General features: G+C 47.5%; 1 protein-coding gene across 1 annotated transcript in view; it reads right to left on the bottom strand.

Moving 5' to 3' along the window:
* Positions 1 to 21,040, bottom strand: part of ST8SIA2 (ST8 alpha-N-acetyl-neuraminide alpha-2,8-sialyltransferase 2) — a 227,648-nt gene that overhangs the window by 130,186 nt on the left and 76,422 nt on the right. Inside the window, exon 2 of the mRNA XM_030190444.1 lies at positions 5,642 to 5,704. Coding sequence (XP_030046304.1) covers positions 5,642 to 5,704 — 63 coding nt within the window. The remainder of the gene's footprint in view (positions 1 to 5,641; positions 5,705 to 21,040) is intronic.

Raw genomic sequence — 21,040 nt, 5'->3', positions numbered from 1 at the left:
CAGTCTGCAGATCGCCTCCCTTCGGGCCTTCCCTCCCTGTGTCCCGCTCTCGCGCAATTTACGTCAGACGAGGGCGGGACACAGGGAGGGAAGGCCCAAAGGGAGGCGATCTGCAGACTGCCGCTGCTGCGTTCTTTCACAAGGAGTGAGGTCGAGGTGAGGCGCTATGATTTGAATTCAGAGGGGCCCCGCCTACTGGATGGAGGGGGGTGGGTGGAGGAGACTGCGGCGGCGCTGGGCCCCCCCTGGAGGCCTGTGCCCAGGGAATTTTGCCCCCCCCTGCCCCCCTCTCGGCGACCCTGCTCCAGGCACAGAAAAACACCTCCTGTGACTTCCCTTACCCCCTCCAGTGGAGAACTGCTCAATCGGAGCACCTTTCTGGATATGTCAAGTACCAGGTCTAAATATGGACGTCTCTTCCTCTTCTGCAATCAGAGCTGGACATCCAAATTTTGGCCCCTCCCTAGTCCTTCCCAAAATATGCCCAGACTATGCCCCCTTGCTATATGGGCATCTAAATGCCAGTGTTCAGATGTCCAAAACAGGCAAAAGAGCATCTAAACCAGCTTTCTATCCTTGTTTCCTGACTGACTGCCAGTGTCAAAAGCAATCATTTTCTCCGCTATCAAAACGGTGTATGCAAACCTCTTCACCGAACACCGTTCAAACAACAATTCAGGAAAGATTCAAAAAGCTTAGAGAAAGAGTAGAGTCTTCCGAGTTCAGGGTAAGATGTCTGGCTTTTTTTTACACTGCAAGGAATTTATTTACGATTGGAAAGCTTCCCTTGAAGGGAGAATCAGTTAGGTTTGAAATAGTGACCATTGTCAGGATAGGGAATTGTATGCTGTTAGCGTTATGCGATTACTGTATGCTATTTGTTATGTTGTTATTTTGATGCTTGTAGGCAGCTCCCAGTCTTTGTGAGAAGAGGGTATAAATTTTAACTAGAAAAATACCCCCTTAATTTTTTTTTTGCTACATTTGTACCCCTTGCTTTTCCCACTCATGGCAGGCAATGGAGGGTTAAGTGACTTGCCCAGAGTCACAAGGAGCTGCCTGTGCCTGAAGTGGGAATTGAACTCAGTTCCTCAGGACCAAAGTCCACCACCCTAACCACTAGGCCACTCCTCCACTGTTGCTACTATTTGAGATTCTACATGGAATGTTGCTATTCCACTAGCAACATTCCCTGTAGAAGTCGGCCCTTGCACATCACCTATGTGGCCGTGTAGTAGTAGGAAAGCAATTAGGGGTCTTTTTACTAAGGCTCACTAGAAAGCGGCCGGCACTGTGACTACATAGTAACATGAAGGGGCATAATCGAACAGCGCCGGCCAAATAGATGGACGGCCATCTATTTGGCCGGCACCGCAAAGAGCATTCCTGAACCGTATTATCGAAAAAGATGGCCGGCCATCTTTCGTTTCAATAATACGGTTGGGGCCGGCCAAATGTCAGAGATGGCCGGCATCGGTTTTTGCCGATAATGGAAAATAATGCCGGCAATCTCAAACCCGGCCAAATCCAAGGCATTTGGTTGTGGGAGGAGCCAGCATTTGTAGTGCACTTGTCCCCCTGACATGCCAGGACACCCTAGGTGGCACTGCAGTGGACTTCAAAAATAGCTCCCAGGTGCATAGCTCCCTTACCTTGGGTGCTGAGCCCCCTAAATCCCCCCCAAAACCCACTCCCCACAACTGTACACCACTACCATAGCCCTTAGGGATGAAGGGGAGCACCTACATGTGGGTACAGTGGGTTTTTGGGGGGGGGGGGTTGGAGGGCTCCCATTTGCCACCACAAGTGTAACAGGTAGGGGGGGATGGGCCTGGGTCCACCTGCCTGAAGTGCACTGCACCCACTAAATACTGCTCCAGGGACCTAAATACTGCTGTCAGGGAGCTGGGTATGACATTTGAGGCTGGCAAAAATATGTTTTTTTTAAAAAAATTTTGGGTGGGAGGGGAATTGGTGACCACTGGGGGAGTAAGGGGAGGTCATCCCCGATTCCCTCCGGTGGTCATTTGGTCAGTTTGGGCACCTTTTTTAAGCTTGGTCCTGAAAAAAAAGGGACCAAGTGAAGCCGGCGAAATGCTCGTCAAGACCGGCTTTCTTTTTTCCATTATCGGGCGAAGCCAGCCATCTTGTACCACGCCCCTGTCCTGCCTTCGCTACCCCACCGACACGCCCCCTTGAAGTTTGGCCGGCTCCGCGACGGAAAGCAGTTGGCGCCGGCCAAAATCGGCATTCAATTATACCGATTTGGCCGGGTTCAGGAGATCGCCGGCCATCTCCCGATTTGTGTCGTAAGATGGCCGGCAATCTCCTTCGAAAATAAGCTGGATAGTAACATAGTAGATGACAGCAGAAAAAGACCTTCACGGTCCATCCAGTCTGCCCAACAAGATAAACTCATATGTGCTACTTCTTGTGTATACCTTACCTTGATTTGTATCTGCCATTTTCAGGGCACAGACCGTAGAAGTCTTGCCCAGCACTAGCCCCGCCTCCCAACCACCAGCCCCGCCTCCCATGGGTTTGCCGCGTGCTCTGGCCACTTTCTAGTGCAGCTGAAAAATGGCCACGGTCGGCTTTGGCCACATGCTAATTTCTCCATGAGCGCGTGGCCATTGCCACCAGAAGCTGCTCTAATTGTGTAGGTGTGCGGTAATGTGCCTGTGCTACCCAATTTATTTATTTATTTACTGCAAATTTGTATCCCACATTTTCCCACCTCTTTGCAGGCTCAATGTGGCTTACATTATGCCATAATGGCGATCGCCATTTCCGGGAGGAGAAATACAAGTATTATTGCATTCAAAGTACAGAAAAAATATAAACAAATTAGAAGTAAATAGATATACAAATCATTTCAGGTAAAAGAGGACAAGGTAATGCGTAACGTTCAATAATGACATTATGATTATAGTAAACAAATAGAAAGAGGTCAATGGTAACTTGTTCTGGTAAAAGTTTTGGTGTCAGTTCATTTAAGAAGGATCTTTATGATAAGTTTCTTTAAACAGTTTAGTCTTCAGTAATTTCCGGAAGGTTGCCAAGTCATGCGTTGTTTTTATGGTATTTGGTAATGCATTCCATATTTGCGTGCAGGTGTAGGAGAAGCTAGATGCATATATTGATCTGTATTTGAGTCCTTTGCAGTTGGGATAGTGGAGGTTCAGGAATGAGCGTGATGATCTTTCTCTGTTTCTTGCTGGTAGGTCTATAATGTCTGACATATATATCGGGGCCTCACCATGAATAATTTTATGAACCAGGGTGCAGGTTTTGAATGTAATTCGATCTTTTAGAGGGAGCCAATGTAATTTTTCTCTGAGGGGTTTGGCGCGTTCGTATTTCGCTTTCCCAAATATGAGTCTGGCTGCAGTGTTTTTGGGCTGTCTGGAGTTTCTTAATAATTTTTGCTTTGCAACTGGCATAGATGGAATTACAATAGCCCAGATGGCTTAACACCATTGACTGCACCAAATTGCGGAATACCTCCCTTGGGAAGAATGGTTTTATTCTTTTGAGCTTCCACATTGCGTGGAACATTTTCTTTGTTACATTTTTTGCGTGACTTTCTAATGTGAGATTACGATCAATTGTGACTCCCAGCAGTTTCAATTAGTGCAGGTGCACCTACTCTCCGCCCCCAGACGTGCCTCCCATTCTGGAAAATAAAAAATATTTTCCAGTGCAGGATTAGTGCGTGCCAAGCAGAACACTACCACGGCTTAGTAAAAGGGTTCTTAGGGGGGTCCTTTTGCCAAGCTGCGGTGAAAAGGGTCCTGCGGTAGTGGCAGGGACCGTTTTTGCCGTGTGCCGGGGCCCTTGTTACCACAGTGGGTAAAACGTCCCTAAAAAAGACATGGTCATGCGGTAAGATTATTCTTACCGCATGGCCATATGGGGGGGGGGGGGAGCACTTACCGCCACCCATTGAGGTGGTGATAAGGGCTCCTCTTGCAGTAGCCTGGTGGTAACTGGGCAGCACGAGGCAACCCTTTAGTAAAAGGGCCCCCTTAGTGTCAGGGCCCGAAAGGGGCGGTTGCACAGGGATCCTAGGGGCCCCGCATCTCTGGCACGTGCGTCCTCCTGTCTCAGAACACCTCCCTGCTCCGTACTTTAAAGTGCATCCACATTTCAGTAAAGAGCATCAGGCAGCAGCAGCAGCGATTTTCATGTCCTGTCAGCTGCCGAGCCCACAGCCTCCTCGCTGTTGCGTCCATGCCCCTTTTGATGTCACTTCCTGCTTCCGCAAAGGAGGGACGCAGCAGCGAGGAGGATCTGGGCTCGGCAGCTGACGGGATATGAGAATTGCTGCTGCTGCCACTGAACTGGTCTGCACAGGGCCCCGCAATTGTTAAGACCGGCCCTGGTTAGTGCGCTACATCATGCTGTCGAGCATTTGGCAACCTTTATAGAAATATGTAGAGGAGTGTGGTGGCCGTGTTAGTCCACTCTTAAGGTTATCAATAGAAATCAAACAAAATAAAACATGGAATATTGCTCACTCTTCAGAAATAGTGTACCCTCTTTCTACATATTTCTATCAAACAAAATAAAACATGGAAAAGAAAATAAGATGATACCTTTTTTATTGGACATAACTTAATACATTTCTTGATTAGCTTTCGAAAGTTGCCCTTCTTCGTCAGATCGGAAATAAGCAAATGTGGTAGCAGATAGTATATATAAGAGAAACATCAAAGCATTACTTTGACAGTCTGACAGGGTGGGAGGATGGGGGTGGGTAGGAGGTATGCATGGGGACATCAAAGCATATCATTGATATTCTAACAGGATGGGTGTGGATAGGTGAGGGGTGGGGTGATCAACAGAGACATACAGCTTTATGGTTTATAATGGGCTACGAACCCCAGGACACTGTACCAGTGACTTCACAGTGAGAATCCTGAAAGGTAACTTTAAAACCATACAAGAACGAAAGACCTTTGAAGTCAGAATGATTGAATATTTTAACACCCAACAGAAAGGACTTAACAAGGATCTGTGGTTCCTAGCCCATTATAAACCATAAAGCTGTATGTCTCTGTTGATCACCCCACCCCTCACCTATCCACACCCATCCTGTTAGAATATCAATGATATGCTTTGATGTCCCCATGCATACCTCCGACCCACCCCCATCCTCCCACCCTGTCAGACTGTCAAAGTAATGCTTGGATGTTTCACTTACAGTATATACACTGTCAGCTAGCACATTTGCTTATTTCCGATCTGACGAAGCAGGGCAACCTTCGAAAGCTAATCAAGAAATGTATTAAGTTATGTCCAATAAAAAAGGTATCATCTTATTTTCTTTTCCATGTTTTATTTTGTTTGATAGAAATATGTAGAAAGAGGGTACATTATTTCTGAAGAGTGAGCAATATTTATGATACTAGAACAAAAATTGACATAAATACTACAGGAAACTACTATTTTGGCTGTACACCCATTACTCTGCAATGCAGTGAGAATTACGTGAGTGAACAATAAAATGCCAGGTGGAAAGAAAACCCAACAGATAACTAAAAGCAACATCGAGTAAAAAAAAAAAAAAGAAAAGAAACAGATTAATAGCTGCCCAAAGGCTAAAAACTAATGAACAAATAAAATTTAATTTACAAACCTATTAGATTTGCTATGTACGCTGTTCACAGCTGATCTGATTTTGCCTCTTCCTCCAGAGTTCCTGCAAGATAAAGAAAAATAGCTTATTTATACACTGAAGCTTCTCTTTGCAATGTTTTCCAGCAGGCGTAAAGAAAATCTCAGATCCTGAGCTTCTAATCCTGGAGTCTCTGGTAGCTCTCCCCTTCCAACATATTCCCCAACAGCAAACAGCTTCTTAATGACGGAATTATAACCTGCCAATCAACGGGGAAGATAAACCGAGGTCTCGGCTCTTTAAGCCCATAAAAGGGCTGCTTGCAAAGAGATGTCTTTTAATTATGTGGCCTTCGGGGGTTGCAGTGAAAGAACTACTACTACTACTATTTAGCGTTTCTATAGCGCTACAAGGCTTACGCAGCGCTGCACAAACATAGAAGAAAGACAGTCCCTGCTCAAAGAGCTATGTAATAAAAGTGAGCCAAGTATAGGACAATCAAGCCATTGTGACATCACTGATGAGGTTGGCTCTTATTGGTGGACTGAGGCATTATGACATCACAATATTAGCTCTGGTTACAAGAGACTACTACTACTACTTATCACTTCTACAGCGCTACAAGGCATACGCAGCGCTGCACAAACATAGAAGAAAGACAGTCCCTGCTCAAAGAGCTTACAATCTAATAGACAAAAAATATCTCCCTTGCCCCCTGTGTGAGTGTATCATTCACATCAGGGGCATAGCTACGTGGGGCCTTGGGGGCCTAAGCCCCCATAGATTTGGCTCTGGACCCCTCTGCTGATGACCCTCTCGAACCCCCCCCCCCCCCCCCCCGCCGCCAACCCAGGACCTCGGCTGGCGGAGGTTGGGGTCCCCCGCCAGCAAAGGTAGGCGACGGTGACGACAGGGGAGGGTTAGCTTCTCCTACTAACCTACAAATGCACTCAATCTGCAGCCCCTCACTACCTCTCTACCCTCATCTCCCCTTGCGCTCCTACCCGTAACCTCCGTTCACAGGACAAATCCCTCCTCTCAGTACCCTTCTCCACCACCGCCAACTCCAGACTCCGCCCTTTCTGCCTCGCCTCACCCTATGCTTGGAATAAACTCCCTGAGCCCATACACCCTCCCTGCCCATCTTCAAATCCTTGCTCAAAGCCCACCTCTTCAATGTCGCTTTTGGCACCTAACCACCATACCTCTATCCAGGAAATCTAGACTGCCTCAATCTTGATTGACTGCACTTTTTGTCCTTTAGATTGTAAGCTCCTTTGAGCAGGGACTGTCCTTCTTTGTTAATCGTACAGCGCTGCGCAACCCTGGTAGCGCTTTAGAAATGTTAAATAGTAGTAGTAGTAGTAGAGGGGGGGGTCGAGAGGGTTGTCGGCGGGGGGGGGGGGGGGTCAAAGTTGTGGTGGTGGTGGTGGCGGCGGCGGTCGGCAATGGCGGGGGGGGGGGGGGGGTGTCGGCGGCGCCGGAAGGGGACTAAAATGTGCCCCCTCACGCCGAAGTCTGGCTACGCCCCTGATTCCCATAGCCCTCGGGGCAGGCCTGCTAGAAAGTATTTTGAGCTTTTTTTCATCTCTCTCATAGATGTGGCTGGACTCAGGGTTCTCATTCTTTGTTACTGTGGACATCTGTATGATAAGAGAATGCAAAAAATATTCAGATCACATTATAAAATTCATAAAACATAAAAAAAAACCCAGACATAACTGATGCTAATAAAAAATATGTTGACTGAGCAAGTGGCAATGCCATTCAAACATAAAAGATGAATTATGATCTTGACTACAGAGTAAGATGGTACAACCTGCTGTTTCGCTGCATGCAGCTCATAGAGATGCACTTTTGTTTAAAGCGCAATCTGAAACAGCAACAACATTGCTTATTTCCTTTCATTTTGTAAATGATACAAAAGAAATCATATAAAATTAATGTCCCTCTCCCCACCATCTGAATGCACCAATTATACTTTTAAAAAAGCCCTTGAATTTTGCAAAACACTTGACCACTCTCCTAGATTCTGCCCCCCTGAAGCTTCCCAGATCTCTCTACCCCTTAATGTACCCCATCCAAAGGCCAGCAGTGGTCTCCAGTCACGCCTAGCCATTTGAAGTACAGCAGTAGCAGGGCAATAGTGACTGGGCTTCTGCTCGATTCGAACCCCTAAGATTCAGTACAGGGTTGAGTGGTCTGGCAGAGGGAGCATTTTCTGGCTGGCAGGGTTCAGGGCTGGTGGACAATTTTCTATTGAAAAATACAGTAGCACACAATAATAATAATAAACACTAAAAGAAACACAAAAAGAGAGAAAATGAAATGAAAATAATGAAGCAAAAACAAAAAACCCTACATACCCCTAGCAGCTGTGATTTCTAAAAGATCATGCCCAAACTCAAATTAGTTTACAGCACTAGGAGTGGAGGAGTGACCTAGTGGTTAGAGAACTAGTCTGGCAATCCCCAGGTGGCTGGTTGAAATCCCACTGCTGCTCCTTGTGATCTTGGGCAAGTCACTTAACCCTCCATTGCCTCAGGTACAAACTTAGATTGTGAGCCCTTCTGGGACAGAGAAATAACCAAAGTACCTGAATGTAACTCACCTTGAGCTACTACTCAACAAGGTGTGAGCAAAATCTAAATATAATAGGACTCTTCCAACCTTTGAATAAAAAGTACATAAGAGACTGGTCCATCTAGCCCGAACTGACCAGCTAACCACTGGAGGCAGTAAGGCATGACCCCCCTCAATCCCCCAATGGTCACTGACCACCTCTCCCCCCCTCCCCCCCCCCAAAAAAAAAGCTGTGACAGGCTCTTTGACAGCTCCAGATATTATGACCATTCCTAAGAAAGCAGCAAGTGGATGGAGTTGCCTAGTGGGCAGTAAACAACAGGGCCCAGGTTTAATTCCCACCTTAACTCTTATTTCAGTGCAAATATGTGAACCCTCCTAGAAAATGGTACTTACAGATTGACAAATTGAGCATCAAAATGTGTAGATCAAAGACATAATCAAACCTGAAATGTATACATTTTTCTCAATTAGGATTGGCCACTGTTGGAAACGGGATGCTGGGCTCGATGGACCTTTGGTCTTTCCCAGTATGGCAATACTTATGTACTTATGTTGAAAATGCCCCTCCACATGTACCCTTGTCAAAACTGCATGATATGATACCTGCAGGCAAGCTTTCTCAGGAGCAGTCCCTACTTTCTGGCAAGCAATTCCAGAAGAGCTATGACAAACTCAAGATGACTTCTTCTGGAAGTAGGTGAAAGCCTGTCTTTTCTCCCAAGTCTTTAATACATGTGGCTACTAACTATCAAATTTATATCTTATGGTAGTCAAGAGTAACACCATCAGTGGCATAATCGGAAGAGAAGGACGCCCATCTTCCGACACAAATCAGGAGATGGGCGTCCTTCTCTCAGGGTCGCCCAAATCAGCATAATCGAAAGCTGATTTTGGGCGTCCTCAACTGCTTTCCGTTGCGGGGACGACCAAAGTTCACGGGGGCGTGTCGGCAGTGTACCGAAGGCTGGATGGGGGCGTAGTTAAGAGATGGGCGTCCTCGGCCGATAATGGAAAAAAGAAGGGCGTCCCTGAGGAGCATTTGGCTGACTTTACTTGGTCCAATTTTTTTCACGACCAAGCCTAGAAAAGGTGCCCGAACTGACCAGATGACTACCGAAGGGAATCGGGGATGACCTCCCCTTACTCCCCCAGTGGTCACCAAACCCCTCCCACCCTAAAAAAAAATTAAAAAACATTTTTTTCCAGCCTCTATGCCAGCCTCAAATGTCATACCCAGCTCCATCTCAGCATTATGCAGGTCCCTGGAACAGTTTTTAGTGGATGCAGTGCACTTCAGGCAGGCGGACCCAGGCCCACCCCCCCCTATTTGTTACTCTTGTGGTGGTAAATGTGAGCCCTCCAAAACTCACCTGAAACCCACTATACCCACATGTAGGTGCCCTCCCTTCACCCCTCAGGGCTATGGTAGTGGTGTACAGTTGTGGGGAGTGGGTGTTTGGGGGGGGGATTGGGGGGACTCAGCACCCAAGGTAGGGGAGCTATGCACCTGGGAGCAATTTGTGAAGTCCACTGCAGTGCCCCCTAGGGTGCACGGTTGGTGTCCTGGCATGTCAGGGGGACCAGTGCACTACGAATGCTGGCTCCTCCCACGACCAAAGGGCTTGGATTTGGTCGTTTTTGAGATGGGCGTCCTCGGTTTCCATTATTGGTGAAAACTGAGGTCGTACACCTCTAAGGTTGACCTTCTCAACATTTAGGTTGACCATCTCTAAGGTTGACCTAAATGTTTGGATTTGGGCATCCCCGACCGTATTATCGAAATGAAAGATGGACGCCCATCTTGTTTTGATAATGCGGGATGCCCCGCCCCTTCGCGGGGACGTCTTCAGAGATGGGTGCCCCCGTTCGAAAATGCCTCTCCATGTGCTTTTGCCCAGGACAAAGACTCAGTTTGATTTATATTGTGCTAACATCATCATATCTATGTTATATGAATGTTCTACTATGCTGAGTACTATGAGGTATCATCATTCCACCTTGATGGCATTTATTATATTTACTAGTAAAAAAGGCCCGTTTCTGACACAAATGAAACGGGCGCTAGCAAGGTTTTCCTCGGAGTGTGTATGTTTGGGAGAGTGTATGTGAGAGTGACTGTTTGAGAGTCAGATTGAAAGTGTGAGTCCAATCCATGCTCCTCTGTCACCTGGCCCCTCCATTCATCCCTATCCAGCAATTCCGCTGTCTCCCTGAGGCCTGCCCTGCAATCCATATGCATCCATGGCCATCTGTCCCCTCCATTCATCCCTATCCAGCAATTCCCCTCTCCCTGAGTCCTGCCCTTCCAATCCATGCCCATCCATGCTCCTTTGTCACCTGGCCCCTCCATTTTTCCCTATCCAGCATTTCCCCTCTCTGCCTGAGGCCTGCCCTGCAATCCATATCCATCCATGGCCATCTGTCCCCTCCATTCATCCCTATCCAGCAATTCCCCTCTCCCTGAGTCCTGCCCTTCCAATCCATGCTCCTCTGTCACCTGGCCCCTCCATTCATCCCTATCCAGCAATTCCCCTCTCTGCCTGAGGCCTGCCCTGCAATCCATATGCATCCATGCCCATCTGTGCCCTCCATTCTTCCCTATCCAGCAATTCCCCTCTCTCTGAGTCCTGCCCTTCCAATCCATGCCCATCCATGCTCCTTTGTCACCTGGCCCCTCCATTTTTCCCTATCCAGCATTTTCCCTCTCTGCTTGAGGCCTGCCCTGCAATCCATATCCATCCATGGCCATCTGTCCCCTCCATTCATCCCTATCCAGCAATTCCCCTCTCCCTGAGTCCTGCCCTTCCAATCCATGCCCATCCATGCTCATCTGTCACCTGGCCCCTCCATTTCCCTATCCAGCAATTGCCCTCTCTCCCTGAGGCCTGCCCTGCAATCCATATCCATCCATGCCCATCTGTCCCCTCTATTCATCCCTATCCAGCAATTTCCCTCTCTCCCTGAGTCCTGCCCTCCCAATCCATGCCCATCCATGCTCCTCTGTCCCCTGCCGCCTCCATTCATCCTTTTCCAGCAAGTCCCCTGTCTCCCTTCCATGATCCCCCCTTGCATCCATGCTCCTCTCTCTCCCATGTCCCAGCCTGGCCCGCCCTCTTCTCCCCCCCCCCTTCGCATCCATGCTGTCGTTTCTCCCCTGCCCTCCCGCTCCCATTGTTGTACTTTAGTGGGCACCCTCTTCTCTCCCCCCAACATGGGTTTTTTTTTTCTTGTTTTTAAATTTACCTCCGTGGCGGTTCCGGCAGCGAAGCGTCAGGGAAGTAGGCGGTGCTCCCGACGTCTAGGTTTCCCTTCGCTGTGTTCCGCCTTCTTTTGACGTCATCCTTGACGTCAGAAGAAGGCGGAACACAGCGAAGGGAAGGCTAGACGTCGAGAGCTCCGCCTCCTTCCCTGACGCTTCGCTGCCGAGCGTTGCGATTGGTTGATTGTCATTGCTCCGCCCTCGACGTCATCACGTTTGATGCGTGGGCGGGGCAGACACAATGCGATCTCACCCCCTTCACTTAGAATGTTGGCTAACTAACAGAGGCTTCATTAGAACGTTGGAGGTGCGTTTTATATAGAGAGATCTGTGAGTGTCCTTTAGGCAGGAGTCAAGAAAAGTTATGATATGATAGTTTTCTACTGTGCATATTTCTGACAATGTATCATGCTATTTCTATTATTAGGATTTAATTTGCCTGCCTTCAAGTGTATGCTTATATTTGGTCATTTTACTTTTGTTATGCTGTTAACAAAATTGCAATTTTATGTCAAGCTATACCTTCTGTACATCGCCCTGGGTGGATCTCTTCGTAAAAGTGGTTAATAAATCCCAAGAAATACATAAAATAAATAAGGATAATAAACCAAGGAAAACAAAGGTAATCAGACTGCATTGAATATCTCAATATCTAGGAAGAAACAACACCTCAGAGCATCAGCTGCCCTATTCTGTGAAACAGAAGGCAAGAAAGTTCAAAGAAAATACGAGAAGAAATCTGAAAGTGAATTATGCACTTACAAGGAACCTCAAGAAAAACTTTGACTACATAGAGAGTACCTTCCTGCTTCACTAACAGAATCTTGTTTCCTGTTCTCCAGGGTATTCTTGCAAACATCAGGAAAAAAATTCTATTTTAGAACCAAGGAATTCAACATTCTGACAGTGGCGTAGCCAGACACCCAATTTTGGGTGGGCCCAGGTGAGGTGGGCACAGTGGTGTGCTGGAGCAGGCTCTCGAGAGCCGTTTGTTAAGTTTTTAAGAATTTTGGGAGCCGGTTCTCCATGGCTACTTTAACAAAGGGATCCCAAAATGTGGGCTTGGGCCTCTCCTGAATTCTCTTTTACTTTGCTGGTGAGAGAGAGCCCCCTGTTAACAATTTACCAGCACACCCCTGGGTGGGCAGAAGAACCCCGCACCCCTCCTCCCAGGCAATCTGGTCTCTTCCTCTCCTGGGCAGAAGAACACCCAACCCCCCCAGGTGATCCAGTCTGTTGCTGGCCCGCTTGCAGGTGTCTGCCCCCACAGCCTTCTCTCTGACGTACTCCCACCTATGCAGAAACAGGAAGTTATGGCAGAGGAAGGCTGTGGGGCCAGCACGAGCAGTATGTATCAGTCACTGCTTGCTGGCGGCGAAGATCTGCTGTTCGAAATGTATGCTTGGGGAAGAGGTGTTGGGAGTTTTTAGCTGGTGGGGCTTGGGGATCCCCACCAGCCACATCATAGGTGTGCTGCTGCTACTTGGTGGGTCTGAGCCAAAAGCAGGTGGGCCTGGGCCCACCCGTGGCTATATCACTGTATTCTGATAGCAGAAATATAAGCACATGACTGAATCTTTGCCCTGGGCAAAAACAAATGATGTTACTAAAGTTGCCCTCTTGGTTAACATTTTGGCTGATGATTCTAAAATCCCACACAAGTCCCGAATACCACTGGGGAAGTCCACTGATCTTCCTTCATGTATAGATTTCACAAACTTCTTCTTGGTTGGTATATAATAAACTTTATTCAAGGGCAGATTAGAATTTGGAAATTTCAACGCTTCCCCTTAGATATCAATCAAATAGATTTTTAGCAGAAGGTTCAGTAGTCTTAAATTACGATGCTTAAGCATCTTTTCAATATTTTCCAGTTTTCCGTGCATGAAGCTCTTATCAGCTACCAACGCCATCTGTCTCCCTTCCATATCCTTTAACTCACTCTCTAGTGTGGCCATTTTCCAATAGACAGTCACAGATGAAGACTCAGCAGTTTAGAGTCATTGAAAAGTTTGAGAGGCAAATTGTGAAAACACAAAGAAAACCTGATGAACAGAAACCACTGCTGACCATGTTGCTTCCAGTGATGTTATTGACCTATAAGTGCATTCACTCTGCAGCTCCTCAGTACCTCTCCACTCTCATCTCTCCCTACATTCCTCCCCGGGAACTCCGCTCACTGGGTAAATTTCTCTTATCTGCACCCTTCTCCTCTACCGCTAACTCCAGACTCCATCCCTTTTATCTTGCTGCACCATATGCCTGGAATAGACTTACTGAGCCCGTACGTTAAGCTCCATCTCTGGCCGTCTTCAAATCCAAGCTAAAAGCCCACCTTTTTGATGCTGCTTTTAACTCTTAACTCTTATTCACTTCGTTCAGAACCCTTATTTTATCATCCTCACTTTAATTTTCCCTTAACTCTTGTTTGTCCTGTTTGTCTGTCCTAATTAGATTGTAAGCTCTGTCGAGCAGGGACTGTCTCTTCATGTTCAAGTGTATAGCGCTGCGTATGTCTAGTAGCGCTTTAGAAATGATAAGTAGTAAGTAGTATTTTGCGAGGGAAGTTATCAACGTGGGCTACTGTTAAGTTGGGTTATTTTACCACAAGTTGAGTTATCTTAGCACAGCGTATCATTGCATAAAATGGGAACCTGTGCTAAAATAACCAGACTTGTGGTAAAAGAACTCAACAGTAGCCCACATTGATAATTTCCTCCCTTTATCGGGCTTTTCCAGTGGAGTAGCTGACAGCAGCTTCAACAGGACTTCAGAATTTGCAGGCAACCCTGTATGTCAATGTATTTATTTATGATCACTGTAAACTGTTTGGACGGCATCTGCCTTAAGCGGTATATCAAGCAATAAAGGGAAAGGAAATAGGACTTGATATACCGCCTTTCTGAGGTTTTTGCAACTACATTCAAAGCGGTCTACATATATTCAGGTACTTATTTTGTACCAGGGGCAATGGAGGGTTAAGTGACTTGCCCACAGTCACAAGGAGCTGCAATGCGGCCATGCAGGCTTCTGTTTCTGTGACGTCTGGACGTCAGACTCACAGAAACAGAAGCCTGCGCAGCCGCGTTGCTGATCTGCAAGGGCAGGCTTCTACATGGAATGTTGCTAGTGGAATAGCAACATTCCATCTAGAATCTCAAATATTAGCAACAGAATCTCAATAGTAGCAACATTCCATGTAGAATCTCCAATAGTAGCAACAGAATCTCAATAGTAGCAACATTCCATCTAGAATCTCCAACAGTAGCAACGTTCCATGTAGAATCTGAAATAGGGAAAGGGAAATGATATACCGCCTTTCTGAGGTTTTTGCAACTACATTCAAAGCGGTTTACATATATTCAGGTAAATATTTTTGTACCAGGGGCAATGGAGGGTTAAGTGACTTGCCCAGAGTCACAAGGAGCTACAGTGGGAATCAAACTCAGTTCCCCAGGATCAAAGTCCACTGCACTAACTACTAGACTACTCCTCCACGCTTGAATCTTGAAACCCTGGAATGATTTTCGATGATGGCACAAATCGCCATTGCCCTGCTCTTAGTCATTCCAGTGCTTCTAGTGCGTTTCCTCTCTCAGCCTCATTTCTCGCAGGACCCTCCAGGGTTGGCATCCTCACACTCAAGGTATGTGATGCAGCATCATCGCACCGGGCTCCCATTTGACTGGTGATAGGTTTGGGTTACACAGTGTAAGCGAGCAATTACCTTCCAAACCGGGCCACCATTTGCCCGGCCCAGTACTGTAGGTATGTTCTTCATCTGAGAACCATTGAACAAGCCCCAGATTTCTTGAACTTGCTGATCAGCAAGTTCAAGAAATCCAATCATTGGATGTTTCTGCTCTCTTGGAGTCCTGAGATACTGATTTAGTTACTGCGTTAACTTTAGTGGCCTCTGTGGTACCTGGCGCCTGATAAAAACTGGTTAATGAGAGTGTATTTTTAAAAATAAGGAAAAACCTTTTTTGGGACTGAAAATTCAAATCTTTCCAGATGTTTCTAGAGACACCCAGAAAAGACGTCAGCAACTCCTATTAATGAATTCAGGTGTTCTTCAGTTAGGGGCTACTTTTTTTCCTACAATATCCCTGTAAATGTGTAGTCAGATACCAATCGGTCAAATATGTCTTCTATGAACCTTCTCACGTTACTGCTTTTTTGTCAACTAAACAGTTCACTGGGGGGTAATTTGTACCTAATACCTAGTGAATTTGCTCTTTTTTTTGGAAATAGGAATTCAATGGCACGTTAGGTTTATTTACCTTTATTTGTCGTTTCCTTAAATTAGAACTTCCATTGACTGATCTTGGATTCAAATATGTGGACTTGAATATGATTGACATGAGATTTTTCCTTTAAAGTAGTATTGGATATTGGTACTTTTTTGGGATCGTGCCAGGTATTTGTGATCTGGATTGGTTACGGTTGAAAACAAGCTGGGCTTGGTGGACCTTTGGTCAGTCCCAGTATGGCAGTTCTTATCTACTATAATAAAACGCAGCCTCAACGTTCTGAGGACACTGACGTCACTAAAGTCACTCACACACCGGTTCGTGGTTTCATGGTGGTGACGCCACCACAACATCTTTATGCCCCGCCCTCGCGTCACACGTGATGACGTCCAGGGCGGAACACAAAAACAAATTAACGCACGGGGAGCAGTAGGGAAACACGTGGAGCGTGTTTCCCTACTCCTCCCCTTCCAACAAATCCCAGCCGCCGCTGACGTGCACATGAACCCCGCCCCTTTTGCCACATAGCCCCGCCCACGGTAGCACACGCTTAACCTCACCAACCTCCCTCCCTCCCTGTCACCTCCCCTCCCCTTACGCGTCTCCCTGGTGGTCTAGAGGTACCTGTTCCGTCGGCCCAGGAAAGAAAGAGCCCCCTCTTTCCTCCCGTAGCGGTGGCTTCCTTGCTGCATCGTGTGGGAGTCCGGCTCTCAGCATTTCAAAATGGCCACTGAGAGTTCAAGCTGCCTCGCGAGACTTCAACTCTCGGCGGCCATTTTGAAACGCCGCGAGCCGGACTCCCACACCATGCAGCAAGGAAGCCACCGCTACGGGAGGAAAGAGGGGGCTCTTTCTTTCCTGGGCCGACGGAACAGGTACCGTAAGGGGAGGGGAAAGGAGTCCCGTGCCCGCTAGCGCCCATTTCATCGGCGCCAGAAACAGGCCATTTTTACTAGTGTACTTATATTTAAATAATGTAAAATGTTAATCATACTTTTCTGTACAAGTGGTTCCTTGCTTGATAAAATTGAAATAAGTGATAAAAAATTAAAAAAAAAAAAAGAAAAAGCCCCAAATTGAGGGTTGGTGTCTATCGAGCAGGGGAGTTGATACGGGTGGGGACCCCAAATCATACCCTTCCATTTCAGTATAACTACACTGTATAACTACACTGGCTCCCAATAAAAGAACGAATTGAGTTCAAAGTTTGCACCCTGGTCCATAAATTGTTCACGATGAGGCCCCGATTTATATGTCAGACCTCATAGACTTGCCAACCAGGAACACGGAAAGGTCAACACGCACATTCTTGAATCTTCACTACCCCAGTTGCAAAGGACTTAAATATAAATCAACTTATGCATCTAGCTTCTCCTACATAAGCGTGAAACTATGGAACGCACTACCAAATGCCATAAAAACAATGTACGACCTAACAATCTTCCGAAAATCACTGAAAACCAACCTGTTCAAAAAGGCATACCACAAAGATCCATCCTAAGCACTACCACTTACGAACTCTTACGCCGGAATGAATGAACTTTCTGTAACTAAATGTCTAACCTACTCTATAATTCACTCTACCTTTTATGAACTCTATCGTAATACCACTCTGTAATCTATTTTATCATTTATGAACCTTAATGCAATACCACTTTGTATTTCTCAATCCGGAAATGGCGCTCGCCATCACGGCATAATGTAAGCCAGATTGAGCGTGCAAATAGGTGGGAAAATGTGGGATACAAATGCAACAACAGTGTAGTAAATTTAAAACAAATCTGAGAAAGTTTTTCTTCACCCAACGCGTAATTAAACTCTGGAATTCGCTGCCGGAGAACGTGGTGAAGGCGGTTAGCTTAGCAGAGTTTAAAAAGGGGTTAGACGGTTTCCTAAAGGTCAAGTCCATAAACCGCTACTAAATGGACTTAGGAAAAATACACAACTCCAGGAATAACATGTATAGAATCAAACATATAAACGGCGAGTGACCGTACTCACTCGCAAATGCGCAGTAGACTTCCCTCTCTGTCCCGCCCCTGCGTCAATACGTGATGACGGGGGGGGGGGGGGACAGAGAGGGAAACTGCACGAAGGGGAGGGAACCGCCGAGGTCGCCACCGCTCCCCCTCCCTCCCGAGGTCGCCGCCACTGGTACACCCCCCCCCCCCCCGGAGTCGCCACCGCCACCCCTCCACCCGGCCCGTCTCTTCGCTATTCAACTTACATCTTTGGAGCAGGCAGATCAGCTGAGCTGCCGTTGGCCTTCCTTCCCTGCCTGTGTCCCGCCCTCACCGACGTTACGTCACACGAGGGCGGGACACAGGCAGAGAAGGAAGGCCGACGGGAGCTCAGCTGATCTGCCTGCTCCGGAGATGTAAATTGAATAACGAAGAGATGGGCCGGCGTCGGTGGCGACTCGGGGGGGGGGGGGGGGGGTACCGGCAGCGGCGACCTTGGGGGGGAGGGGCCAGCGGCGACCTCGGGGGGAGGGGGCAGTGGCGACCCAATAGCCCGTTTTAACGGGCTCAACGGCTAGTGTTTGTATGTTTGGGAAGCTCGCCAGGTGCCCTTGGCCTGGATTGGCCGCTGTCGTGGACAGGATGCTGGGCTCGATGGACCCTTGGTCTTTTCCCAGTGTGGCATTACTTATGTACTTAACAAATAAATAAATAAATAATAGTGAAGTACCAACCCAGAAAATAATGAAAATAAGAGTAAAGACAAACAGAGCAAAATTCCAGTGTTTTACCTAAACCCCATCTTGGATCTGCTACTGCAAGTGTTTTATCAAACATCTAACAACTCCTCAAGCTTTTTTACTTAGATCACACCTCACTTTTTTTTCTATCTACTCCATCTGCAATTTTCACCCAGTTGCAGATCCCAGGGGGCCGTTTACTAATGTGCAGTCAAGTTTTACAAGTGCTTTATATTTACTGCCAAATTAATGCACTGGAACTGCAAAACCTGTAGGATAACTGTTGGGATGTGGCCAGCATCTGCCCCTGCAGTTACCACACAGTGCGTACTTTTACCGCAAGATAAATACATTGCCAATAAAATGGATGTATCCATACCATCAGCACTGAAATTACAGCAGCCCCTTCAGCTAAAAAGAACACCTCTGATAATCTTACACAGTGGTGTTCCTATGTCGGCTGCCACCCGGGGTGGATCGCTGTTGCGCACTGCCCGGCGCATCACCCCCTCCTTGGAACATCACCTCCACCCCCTGACATATCACCTCCTGGGGGTGTAGGTAGTCACGTGGCTGTTGGCTCCGCCGGTTCCCTGCCCCGGAAAAGGAAGTAATGTCAGAGGGAGCGGAGAACCGGTGGAGCCGACAGCCGTATGGCTGCTCCTTGCACCCCCTTGCTCCGTGCACCCGGGGTGGACTGCCCCCACCACCATGCTTTTGGTATGCCACTGACCTTACATGAAAGCCCCTATCCCTGACATTCCCCTCTCAGCTCTTACTAGGGGGTTCTCTGGTAACTAGTTGTTACTGATCCATTAAGTGCCTGGTCTAAAATGGCGTCTCTGTACCCTAGTATTAATATCATGGTACCATTACTAATAATCAAGCTACCAAGGCCCTATTTATGCCCAGGGCCGCCGAGAGACACAGCCAGACCCGGGGCAGGACCACTGTCTGCTTACTCGCTCCCTGTCCATTTGGGTTGCTGCCGTGCTGTACCACTCACCTGCTGCCCCTCCCCCCACACTCGGGCCCCTGCACCTTACCTACCTGTGTCTGCTCCAGTGCTCCTCCCTCCGTCTGTCATCTCCTGCTCCTGTGTGCCGGTACCCCAGGTTAATGCAATCATCCGGATCCTGGCATACAGGAGCAGGAGAGAGACAGATCAGACAGGAAGAAGCTTCTGTTCCTCTCCTCAAAACCTTGCTGGTGCCAGGCCCCCCCCTTGAAGGCCGAGCCCGGGGACTCTTGCCCCCTCTCCCTCGGCAGCCTTGTCTTTGCCCATAACCCATCCGTTCTCCACCTGCCTCCTGCCCCCTCTCATTTCAAACAGTTCCTTCATGTATTAGCACAGCGTCGTGGCCGTGCGGTAACCGTTACTGCGGCTGTGTGCTAATAATTACCGTGTGCTAATTCACGCAGTAACTGCTAAACACATTTAAGTAAAGAGGTCCCTAGGTGTCCTCTGTGTAATAAAGAAACCTTACCCTCTGCAACATCACTTGAAAATATGGAAAAAGAAATGGATCCAGGACTGCTCCTTGTGGCATTTCATTAATGAACACTTCATTTACCACCATCCTGGGCACATGATTTTGGAACTAGTTTGCAAACTTGCATGTGCAATTGATAGAATAGTGACTAATTTCTGTTTAAGTGGGCACTAAGTAGGCTTTGACTGCCAATAATGACCCTTAAGTGGCATTAATTAGCACCAATTTGCAGTTATGCATATAACTACATAGTAGGACTAGGGGTCATGTGATGAAACTACAGTGTAGTAAATTTAAAACAAATCGGAGAAAATCTTTCTTCACCCAACGCATAATTAAACTCTGGAATTCGTTGCCAGAGAACGTGGTGAAGGCAGTTAGCTTAGCAGAGTTTAAAAAGGGGTTAGACGATTTCCTAAAGGACAAGTCCATAAACCACTACTAAATGGACTTTGGAAAAATCCACAATTCCAGGAATAACATGTATAGAATGTTTGTACGTTTGGGAAGCTCGCCAGGTGCCCTTGGCCTGGATTGGCCGCTGTTGTGGACAGGATGCTGGGCTTGATGGACCCTTGGTCTTTTCCCAGTGTGGCATTACTTATGTATTTATGTAAGATGCTAGTCTGTAAACCATGGCCAGTTTTAGACATGCTGGGGCCCAGGGCAGGTCATTTTTTTCAGCACGCCTTAGTAAAAGGGCCCCTTTATCTTCCTATATAATAATTCTCACCTCCAACGTTCTGTGCTTGGGACCGTGGCTCCTTGGCTGGAGGTGGTCTGTGAGGCAGACACGCACTGACGTCACTGACGTCAAAACAGCTGATTGCAAGGCAAGGGGAGGAGTAGGGAAACACGCTGCGTCTGACGTCAGACGCACGGAGTTAAACTTTCTAAGATGATTCAACAACCTACGGGAAGGGAAGGTAGTACAACAACGGCGGCGGCAGTTTTCGGCGTTCCGGCGGGGGGGGGGGGGATCGACAGGTTCGCGGGAGGGGGTGGAAGAAAAAAAAAACCGCATGTTGGGGGAGAGAAGAGGGTGGCCAACCACAGCATGGATGCGAGCGGGGGGGGGGGGGGGGGGGGGGAAAGAGGCCAGCCCAGGCTGGCACATGGGAGAGAGAG

Source organism: Microcaecilia unicolor, chromosome 1 (genome assembly GCF_901765095.1).
Source record: "Microcaecilia unicolor chromosome 1, aMicUni1.1, whole genome shotgun sequence".
Lineage (NCBI taxonomy): Eukaryota > Metazoa > Chordata > Amphibia > Gymnophiona > Siphonopidae > Microcaecilia > Microcaecilia unicolor.
The sequence above is the reverse complement of the archived record's forward strand: the minus strand, read 5'-3'. Positions and strand labels throughout refer to the sequence as shown.